Genomic DNA, 10,780 nt, shown 5'->3' on the forward strand with positions numbered 1-10,780 from the left:
CTTCACGGCTACTCGCTAATGGACTCGGCTTTCCGAGACACGCTGCTCAGTCTGACAAATGATCGTTTCATCGAAATTTCGATAATTAATAACGTAATAGCGATATCAAAGGATTCACTCGATCCTCGTGCGTTCATAACAGCGACAAAAGGGATATATGTAGCATATATAATAACGTCTCTTTCTCTAAAAACCGTCTCACTTTCAGAGCCGCTGCTGCAGCTGCCGTCGCCGAGAGCGAGTGAAATCCGGTTCACACGGACCCGACGACGAAGCGACTCCCCAAGCGCTTCTTCTTCTTCTTCTTCGTCTTCGTCTTCTTCCTTTTGCTCGTATACGTTTAGATGTATATAACCGACGGCCCGAAATACGTTACGGCGCTTTTTGTTGACTCTGCCGATTTCACTATAGCTCAACGCTCGAATAACGCGTCGTTACAATTCGCTTATATATATATATATGCATTTTTGCGAATAATAATTCACACATCCACATGTGTAGAAATAATATAAAATATAGGAAAAAAAGAAGGCAGTGGTCGCATCAATCGCAGAGCGGCGGCAGAGGAGTCGAAAGGAGGAAGGTTAAGACACTATGGTCATTCATTCCGCGTTACGCTGACCCACATTCGCGGAACTAATACTCGCCTGTATACATGGCTCCGCCTCGCGGTAAGAGCACAAAGTCGAGTATCTTACTTTTTTTTTTTTCGAAACACCAACCGATACGAATACGCGTAATCATTAACCAGTGTCTATGGGAAACAAAGCTATAACCCACTAAGCGTTTCAAAAATAGACGCACGAAATAAAAGGGGCAAAACGAGCAGGGACGCGTATACCGACTTCAGTCCCGTCGCCGCGCACGTTTACACGCGCACGAGACGACTGACAGTCGCTATATATGCTGCAGTCGTACGTCTCTCTCTCTCGAAAGGATAGACGCGCGCATTTTTTTTTTTTTCTCGATCTTTTTCAATTAGCCTCGCGGTGAGAGAAGGCGCGCTTTGAGGGGCTTATATTAAAGGGGTTGCGCGCGCGCGCGTGACGAGGTGACGTCTCTTGTTTTTTCTCGCTCGTAATCGTACACACATATACATATAGGTATGGTTTTATTTTGAGCGATGCGCGGGAAAAACAAAAAAACAAAAACAACAGGAAGCTTCTTGCCTTTGTTGATCAGACAACTTCATTCGTGTTGCGATCGGGAGGATTTTAAAATAGGAGATGGGAGTATAGGATGATGACGACCTTACTGCGCGGTTCGATTCATTCGGTTTTGAGATTGGAGAGATTGCAATTGGACCCCGAGAAGAGGCTAGTGAAGAACGACGTTCAAATTTGCCTCAGGAAGCACGAGTTCACCATACATCCGGGTGAGCTTTGTAAGCTCGATTTTGAAAGATTCGAATATACCAATGATCCGAGAATTTCCAGTGACAACAGGTGGAAAGCTACAGCGGACGGCAGAGCGTAGGAAGAAGAAACTATCCATTGTGACACTTGCCCTCCTCGCTCTCGCTGTAACTCTATGCAGTTACATCGCGAAACTGACATTCCCTTATCCGTCGCACGCGTCCTGCCTGGTAAAATGGTACAAAAAATCGAATAAACTCCCAAAGCGGTCTAGCGGTTTGTTTATAGCTTCGTAGGCGGCCGGAGACAGTGTAGCGCTTGGGAAAACATACAAAACGCCGGCGGCGCGCCTTTTTAACCCGTCTCTTTTCAAAACAACTCGCGGCTCGTTTTTAAGAAAAAATATCGTTTTTTTTTATTATTTTTTTTTTTTTTTGAAGCGATAATAAAAATTCAGGATAAACATTTCTTCTCGATACAGGCAGTTCGGAGAGCCCTGTGTCTTTGTCGCACAGAGACTGAGGAGTCAGATCATCGAGTGGTCCAACTACAAGTATTGCGGATTCAAATGCTTGTACAAGGTGAGTCATTGCGCTGTGTGATCGCTCGGGGACGCGCTAGGATGATCGAGATTGGGTTTTTCAGATGAGGGAAGCGTTCGCTTACGAGAATAACACGATTCAGGCGATTCGTGAGTTTCCGCAACGCAGTAGCGTCGATGAAATCGATATCGTCTTCGCTGACTCGACTCACCACAGCTGCACTGCTTTGGTAAGTGTAAAGTATAGTGATTTTGAAGAAAATGATCGTCAATGCGATTCTTAGGCAAAGTCAAGATCGAAAGATTGGTACAGTCTGTTCGACGACGGGAGAAACTACTGCAACCTGCGCGATCTGATTACTGGAGCGGGATACGACGAAGACAGAGATTTTTTAGAATTTACCAGCAATACAATCTGTACTCAGTACGATATGGCTTATTGTGATTGATTTTTATTAATTTTTTTACAAATTTATCCATGCGTCTTATTTTTGATAACATAAACAATTTCTTTTACAATACGCTCGAGATTTGACATTCCATTTCTTAACATTACTTAGCTTACTATATAAGCTTGTGTATATAATCGTGAAAAGTTAGTATAAAATAACAGCTGAGATTCTAACTTCTAACAACTGCGCAGGTAGAAACACAAATTATGAAGGTTTCAGTTGTGCTTTTTTACACGCAACTTTTGTAATGTGTGTTTTAACAGTTGGCTTATGCACTAGATTAGTGTTTTAACTTAAAAAATACTGTCATAAGTTTTCAATATATAAAATCATATTATATACAAGTCATAAATTGAATAAATAGTATAACGCTAGCTAGAATGAATCTTGCTCATATACAAGTCATTTTTATAGAAAAATAATTAGGCTATGAAATTTAAAAATAATGATACGCACATGCTTCGATATCTTGTAGCATGACGATTCTGGAATCTTGGGCTCATTGAGTTTAATCACCCATAGTAGACGATCCTGTTGCATGCCTGTGGCAGAAATTTTGTCCTCTTGACGCTGTCAATCGACAAGGATTTCCACTTCTAGTCCTCGCGCCACATATAGGTCTTGTAATTGGAGTTATGCTAAAACAAAAATAAACGAGTTAACAAAAACGCTATTACAAAGGACGATCTAGTTTAATTTTTGGAAGCATACTTTTGAGATGACGGAGTTACGGATCTTTTTAGCGGAGCGTGCATCGTTTCGCGTATTAATGGCTCATGCGGTCCCTTGAAGAAAGCAGTCAATGGCGATATACCCCTGTCGAGCGTTTTTCGTCTCAGTACAGCACCAGTGACGCTGTGATCATCACTTAGCACAAATTTGGGAGATTCGCGGGTATCATTATAATCGCTGCTCTCGTCCGACATGCTTGGATATATTCTGCTGGATACAATGCGATCGTAATACTTTTTAGATGGTATATACGAACAAGAAAGTTCTTCTGTAGGAACCAATTTTTGCCAAATCCAAGATTTCATTGAGGAATAAGTAGCTTTTAAATTGTCTGTAGCACGTTGAATAGAACGTCGATTAGTTAAACGTTAGAGTAGAATAACAAGTAATGAATATTAAAAATGTATGTTATACCTGAACTCTGATGAATTTGATCGTTAGCAGAATTCCAGAAGTTCGATATGCCATACACGATTCTTAGCACCAATGATGGCTGCTGTTTTGCCTTTACATCGTGCGTATTTGCATTTCCATTGGAATTAGCATACCCATTGACATTGGTATGCGGTGCCGGCATATCACGCCCTTTTCTTTTTTCTGAATTAGTTTCACCTCTGGGACGCAGCAAATATTGAATACCATTCATGACATAATGCACTATAAAATTATATTTGAAATTGTTAAATATCAAAAAATAACCGATAACTATCAAGTTTAAAATAAAAAATACTAACTTGCTGTAATCAATAGTATTAATACAGAGAGAGACACAAAATCTAAGCAGGCGCTTAATCCATGTTTCAAATAGGAAGCAAGATTCAGTGGAACAACTCCCAAAATTGCTGATCTAGTTAAAAACGGCGCATGAAGGAATGCAGCTGCAATCATTGCCCCAAGCAAATACACGACATGCAATACGATGCGATAAACCTTATCAATACTTTCTCCTAAAGCATACAAGGGACATTGTTATTATTATTATTACAAATTAATTTGGTGTATAAAACTGGAATAAAGTTTACCTGTTGTGCCTATATATTCAGTGATCCATCCTAATTTTTTATCAACTTCATTACGCATGCTGTTTGTTAGATCCCATATGAAAATAATAGTTTGGTTTATTTTTTCAAGCTTCATCAAGGTCTCTTCATACTGCAGAGCAGCTTCTTGATTTTGCTCAATTATACGATTAGTGCTACTTTCAATTTTGTCCCAAAGAATTTGAGCATGAATTTTGATGTTTTCTAGATCTTTTAGTATTTCCTGGTGGTTTTCACCACGCTCAGAAGCCTGTTCCATAAGCTCCTGGCTCGCTTTGTCTAGATAATTTGAAATTGCGTGTCACTTACTTTGTTTCAATTTTTACTTTTTAAATTTAAGTTTTAATACAATTCTTACCTAATTTTCTTTTTATTTCTTCCGTCATGTTGGCAAGTTGAGCGTGACCCGCTTTGATTAAAGCTTTTTCGTTAGTTAGATCTTCAATATTTGATTCTATTATTTTATGAGCAGCTACAGATTGTTCCTCTAATCTGTCTTGACTTTCCTAAACAACAAAGAAAAGTTCACAGATAATGTAATAGAGCTTACACACATTGTGCATATGAAAAACCAATATAGCTTACCTTCAATGATGATAAAGTTTGTATTTGCGAATGAGCAGATTGCATTAATTTGTTAACAGTCAATTCAGTGAGAGCACGAAATTGATGACTTCTTGCTGCATAACACACAGCTCTTGCTCGATTGCTCATCAAATGGTAAGCATTCCAGGTGTCAGCATCCATACTTGAAGTACATTGTTTTATGGTCTGAAAAAGTGTTGATTTTAGTATACGGCATTTTCAAAATTAGCACTAGTTGTACAAAATTAGTATAATAAATAAAAATAAAACTTAATTTCGTCAATGGTTGAAAAACAAAGCATTATTTGCTCTTGCACAGGGAACAACTATAAAACCAACTGGTAGCTACGGAAGCACTCTACTGACTACTGTGCAGAGGGGGTTGTGCAAAGGGGAGAGATGTTGCAAGTCCAAACTTGTTCAAAAAATATCCCTTTGAAATTGAGCCTACCCTGTGGGAACAGGGAGTCTATGACGTCATTGCAGTGATGCGAATCTTAGATGCTTGTAAGCAAGAGTACATTGTCTTTTATTTAAAAAATTTATAATTATAAATTCAAATTATTTATATTTTATTAGGACAAATTTTTTTTTTCATTGGAAAATTTAGATCAAGTTTATAAGTATATTTGAAAATTTGTTGATATGCAAACTATTCAATCCATTTTTTTTAATTACAAGCATGCAAAGTTTAGAAAAGTTATTACATATTTAAAATTCAACATTACCATATCCTCATCGCAAGGAAAAACTTTACGGCCTTCGGTAGCTGACTGACAATTGAGCAAATTAACGCTTAGTTTAGCAAGTTGCTCCTCTGTCATACTGCTACAAGATGTTTTAATTTTCATAACTACTTTGTGCTGACATATTTCCAGCGGCGAAGAAATTTGTATGTCAGTGACAAGTTTGGCTGCTTCCTTTAAGAACTTTTCATCTTCCGTCAGCATTTCATAAGGGATGTTAATCAGTGGTACTCCATCAGAAATAACAACATTTGACTCTTCTTTGCTACCCCATAGCCAATTTAGAACCGACTCAGCATTGACTTGGATCGAAGTCAGAGTCAAAAGAATAATAAATAGACGAGCCATTGGTAATCGATTCCCCTTCATTTTTTACAAAATTCTAAGAAAATCTGTAAGCAATAAATAACAAAATTAATTAGTAAACGGACATAACTAATATCATTAGTTTTTCTGTAATACATTGATTACTTGTATACAATTCAATTATATATTCAAAGAATGCGCAGATAAAATAATTCAGCTACATGATCTCAGTGAGACAATTTTAGTTGGCATTGGCAATGACTTTTCCGCAAGTTTGTAAGCGTAACGCGCGAAGTGATTTGTGTAAAAATAAAACATGCAAATATATAACGTGTGCTGCGTGTAGTCATTTCGTAACGTATTTTCGTCGAGCGTCTGCATCGATTTTTTTAACACACACTCAATAAAACGGCGTTACTCACCTACTACTAAATAATCTTATAGATCCTACGACATGCCTCGGTCACACCAACTCTTTTCATTCGCGAAGAATAAGTAATCACAATCGAACACAAAAAACGAGCTCCGAACAAAAAATTCAAAACATATTCAAACGGCAATGACAAGTGTGTTTATCGGCTGTGCAAGTTGGTTCCTGCATGCGCCGGTCTTTTCGCGAGAGTCACGTGACTTTGCTAATGTTGCAGCGAGTGACTCGATGTTTATAAATTATTGACGCGAGTGAACTTTCAAAGACGAAAAAATTCTTGAATAATTTTCCGGTAGTCAATTGTTCTACATATCGCGTTGTTGTTCAAAAAGAAGTTTGTCTGTGGACGATGTGCAGGGAGGTTAGAATTTGCGAGGGAGAGGATATGGACCAATCGTTGGGATGCATTTTGAATACAAGGGTTTACAAATTTATAGATTGGTTCCTCTGTTTTGACCGCGAGATTTTGAACTGAAGTGTTGTACAAAGTGTCTGAAGTGGTATAAAGGATCAAAAGAAATCACTGTAATTTTCAAAACTAGTCAAATTATTTTATTCGCTATATATACATTTTTCTTATCGTCCAAAAAAGTAACAGTAAATATACAGTTTTATCAGTCATTTTCATCTCTTTCATATTTACTCCTCTTACTTTTTATCACCCACCACTTCGCTGATGCCGTACATTCCTGCAAGTAGCCTGCCATGCGATATTGGAACAGGTTCTTTTGGTGGTAAGTACGGACCCTTATCTCCCATGTAAACATAACTAATATTTTTATAAGGAAAAAGTGTAGGTAATGGGTAAATGAACGGTTTTATAAATTTTATTTATTTTGTCATTGATTAATTTAGTGATAATGCTTAAAAAAGGATACGGTAGCCTAAGAATCCAATAAGCGCTTTGAGAAAGTTTTATAGGCTCTTCACAGCCTGTGACAAAGATTGGACAGGGAGGTGGTCCAGGTTGAATACGTGGATTCAGTGTAACATGAACTGGTGCTTTTGGTGTTACAACATGTATCCTCATCAATTGTGCAATCAAAGGTTTTGGTTGCCTGCAATTCAAACGAAATAATTTGAACTATTAAATTATTAAATTATAGCTTTAGAAGTAAAAATCACACCTGCAAGGGCACGGGAAATACAGTGGCATGTCAGTTGTACTGGAAGTGACTTTATTTCCATTGTCTTTAACAGTTCCAATACCAGTTGCCTTCAGAACTTTATCTGGAGTTGAAGCCATAAATCTGTGCCCCCTGGGACATTCGTATTCAACTCCAACAAATATTTTTACCAGCAGTTCTTTGCCTCTTTTTGATTTTCTACACCGTATTGCACTTAAGTTTTGGAAATTTTTTCCACGTTGACAAAAGTTGTGCTGGTTATTATCATTTACAGTTGGCCAAAGGGAACCTCTTTCTTTTTGATGCTCAAGCCTGCAAACCATTAGAAAAATCAATAACCATGACAAGATAATTTTGTCAAAGATATGATAGGTAATATTCACCTGACAGTCACATCCCATGGCAGTAAGAAAGCAGAGTTAGCAAGCACACCTGTCTGGTGTTGCAAACCCAGATTATGAGAATAAATGCTGCTTGAGCCAAGACAAACCAAAGACCAGCTAGAAAATTGTGGGAGTAAGCCAGCAGGAGATTCTGTGTGCAGCATCCCAGGAAGATACTCTGTGGTGGAAGGTTGTCTTATGAGTGATTTTTCCTTGGAATTTTCCGAGTCAACATCAGTGACTGCAATGACAACTTTGTTCTCATCCCCTGGAGTAAAGCTAGTTTTGTCGCTCAATCTTTGTGTATCTTCTTCTATTAGATCACTTTGAGCTGGAGGTGATTGACCTCCACTGCCATAAGCTGTGATTTCATCTAAAAAAAAAAAATGTTATACATTTCCATTTTTTAATAGACTTGTGCATGCAGTGAGATAAAATCCTTATTACCGTTCACTCCTAGACTGCAAATTTGCGTGTGACCTTGTGGTGTAGCGATTTCTGTACGTATCAATGAATCCTTGCGATTGGTCGTAGAAAACAGTTGCGCCGCTCTTAAAATTCGTACAAGTTATAGAAAATAAAGTTTGGCTAAAGTATAAAGAAATTTTAGAATCAAATTACCGATAATTGTGAGTGCTAGGTTGAAAGACCGGAAATTGAATACTTTCTAGCTGGTTGCAACCACATTGTATGGCCAACATTTGAAAATAGTCATAGTTAGCTTGTTTAAGATTGAAAGGATCCTCGCGAGATCCTTGACACCGGCCGCAATTGCACGCGCATATATAGCGAACGCCGCTGCAGTGTTCCATGATAGGCAAGTCACTAAAAAAATAATGTACGCGATTATTAATCATCATTCATCTCATTTGATTTCGATATTTTTTTTAACAAGAAAGCTTACTTGTAATCCTCGCGAGTGTCAAGTTGCTCTCCTCCACCGGCACCTTCACCACCTCCTTTGTGAATCGGATTTGTGCATGGATTTCCAGTAAGTGAGAGAACTTGGCACATTTGTCGACCAGCGCGCCAGTGCTTGTCACATTCCTCTTGCAGCTTTTCGCTAAATTCGTCAAAAAGTGGACCTCGTGCGTGCATTTCGAATACAGCCATTGCATGAGCTAATTTTGATTCGTGATAAGTCCTTTGTGATAAGAAAAAGAAAAGATTCTTTTTAATTTGAAAATGTTTGATCAAATCGTATTCTTGTCAGCGAGCATTACCTTGTGTAGTGTTGAGGAAGATTTTCTTGATAAGCTTGTAATGCTCTAGGCAGAACTTTTGTACAACGGCTTCTACTGAACTTAACATCAGTATCTAAAAGTCCATGAAGACTTAGGAGTTCTTTGTCTGGGCCTTGTATAAAAAATTCATATACTTTGTTGGCTACATTAAAGAATAATGATAACGTTGGTATCTGAAAACGAAATTTTAAATAAATACTTTAGTCCTTAGTACTTCAGTTAAAAAAATTTAATCTTGAAAATACCTCAAAATGCGATGGAGCTGGATGACGACCTACGTTGTCATCAAAGCCTTTTGAAAACGCTAAATTGATATGTTGTTGCAGAAATCTTTTAAATGTATGTGGTTCTGAAATATTATGATGAAATATTATTAGTGTACAATGTATAAGGATGTGAATTTATATAGGATTAACTTAAAATTACCCTCTTCTGTGTCGTCGCTATTTACAACTGGATCAATATTTGAATAAGGTTTTACGTTTGTCCCTCCAGGGGTTAATGTACAGCTTTTCACTAATTGTCTAGTCATATAGGCCAGGATATCTCGAGTTTCTGTATCACCGGTATGTACAAAAACGAATTCCTGATTCGCAGGAATGGCAAATAGAGAATTTGAACTGCAATCAACAAAAGAAGGGTTATTTATCTGATAACAGTTGTCCAACATAAGCACTGAATGAACAAATTTACCTAATATTTGTAACTATTCTATTTTTTCTTAAAACTTGATATATTCTATCTTCTAAAGAATGTTCAAGTTTCTTAATGTTTGCCTCACTTTCCACATCTCTAAAAACAGGTGGACAAGACTCAAAATAAAATAATACCCTTGGAGAACATGGCCTACCATTAGAAATCCAATCCTTTGGTACACCTGGTACTGAGCTCAAAAAATCAGATAACTGGGCTGAGGTTTTTTGCCTACAAGAATAAAAGCAGAAACCATCAATACATTTTGAAAAGATGTTTCAAGTTCTTGCTAAAAAAAATCATATTTATTTACCTGACTATTTCAAGAGCTCTGAATAAATGCACGTAACTATGATCAAACGTATGAGTTGGATGACTTAGAATGACTACATGAGACAAGTGAAATAATACAAGTAGTGCTCTTGAGTATTTATTTCTCATGTGAGCCCAAGCACTGAGAAAATCCTTACGATCTTGTTTCTCAATGAATTGATCATACTCGTTGATAAGTGTATGTGCATCTAATAATCCTCTCAAGTGCAAATATACTGTCCTAGTTTTTGAGTCATGGTAACCTTCGATTTCACACTGTTGCAAATAAAATAAAAATTGTTAAATTGATATTTATAAAAAAGCATTGTTAAAAATAATCAACGATAATTTACCAAAGATCCTTTATCAACACCTGGCTCATCCAATAAATCCATTTGTAGAACAGAACTGAACATTTCTGCCTTGCATCCTTTCGCTCGATATTGGCTTTTGCCAAAAACCGAAACTATTATAACTTTTCTGTCTAAATTTGCAAAGCTGAAAATAAGAATTACGAATTCAATTTATTGAAATATTAGGCTGTTAATAGCATCTTTCAAAGGATAAAAAGGACAAACGAAATCCTCAACATGTTTGTGATTTTAGACTCGACTTACCTCTCACTATTACACGGAATCACAAACTTTTGCGGTCGCATCGTAGATTTTTACATTCCTTATAGGAATGGCCACGAAATTTGTACTATTAATTATAGAAAAGCTAAATTTGACCGTTTTTTCAATTTTTGTTTTTAAAAGGTTATGTTTATCAGCTGTTGACCATTTTTCTGTCTGCCGTCAGTGCATATGTGAAGGTGCGTTCGTATATAAGTAC

General features: G+C 37.2%; 3 protein-coding genes across 6 annotated transcripts; 1 reads left to right on the forward strand and 2 right to left on the reverse strand.

Annotated features, from left to right (window-relative positions):
- The first annotated feature begins 1,078 nt into the window (after positions 1 to 1,078).
- Positions 1,079 to 2,767, forward strand: LOC100679393. Its single transcript, XM_031921393.2, has 5 exons — positions 1,079 to 1,375; positions 1,437 to 1,593; positions 1,837 to 1,936; positions 2,001 to 2,126; positions 2,181 to 2,767. Exons 1-5 carry the CDS (start codon positions 1,240 to 1,242, stop codon positions 2,343 to 2,345), a joined length of 684 nt encoding a protein of 227 aa, XP_031777253.1. The 5' UTR covers positions 1,079 to 1,239; the 3' UTR covers positions 2,346 to 2,767.
- LOC100122244 (protein brambleberry) lies at positions 2,329 to 6,381 on the reverse strand. 4 transcript variants are annotated; one of them, XM_001605797.6, is made up of 9 exons: positions 6,180 to 6,381; positions 5,434 to 5,843; positions 4,706 to 4,891; positions 4,479 to 4,626; positions 4,103 to 4,399; positions 3,815 to 4,027; positions 3,495 to 3,737; positions 3,060 to 3,411; positions 2,329 to 2,986 (listed from the first exon to the last, which is right to left on the reverse strand). In XM_001605797.6, exons 2-9 carry the CDS (start codon positions 5,818 to 5,820, stop codon positions 2,857 to 2,859), a joined length of 1,956 nt encoding a protein of 651 aa, XP_001605847.1. In that variant the 5' UTR covers positions 5,821 to 5,843; positions 6,180 to 6,381; the 3' UTR covers positions 2,329 to 2,856. The 4 variants fall into 4 exon arrangements, with proteins under 4 accessions (XP_001605847.1, XP_016845848.1, XP_016845847.1 ...); XM_016990359.3 differs by lacking the exon at positions 6,180 to 6,381 and adding an exon at positions 5,931 to 6,073 and having other exon boundaries at positions 2,333 to 2,986; XM_016990358.3 differs by lacking the exon at positions 6,180 to 6,381 and adding an exon at positions 5,923 to 6,102 and having other exon boundaries at positions 2,336 to 2,986.
- A 335-nt stretch (positions 6,382 to 6,716) lies between these two features.
- LOC100122257 (protein SMG8) lies at positions 6,717 to 10,751 on the reverse strand. Its single transcript, XM_001605809.6, has 14 exons — positions 10,564 to 10,751; positions 10,300 to 10,444; positions 9,948 to 10,222; positions 9,635 to 9,865; positions 9,368 to 9,561; positions 9,187 to 9,290; positions 8,921 to 9,114; positions 8,602 to 8,841; positions 8,319 to 8,522; positions 8,145 to 8,248; positions 7,698 to 8,070; positions 7,315 to 7,626; positions 7,066 to 7,245; positions 6,717 to 6,956 (listed from the first exon to the last, which is right to left on the reverse strand). The coding sequence occupies exons 1-14, from the start codon at positions 10,602 to 10,604 to the stop codon at positions 6,836 to 6,838; spliced, it is 2,718 nt and encodes a 905-aa protein (XP_001605859.2). The 5' UTR covers positions 10,605 to 10,751; the 3' UTR covers positions 6,717 to 6,835.
- Between the last annotated feature and the right edge of the window lie 29 nt (positions 10,752 to 10,780).

The sequence above is a fragment of the Nasonia vitripennis genome, chromosome 1 (assembly GCF_009193385.2).
Source record: "Nasonia vitripennis strain AsymCx chromosome 1, Nvit_psr_1.1, whole genome shotgun sequence".
NCBI classification, from domain to species: Eukaryota; Metazoa; Arthropoda; class Insecta; order Hymenoptera; family Pteromalidae; genus Nasonia; species Nasonia vitripennis.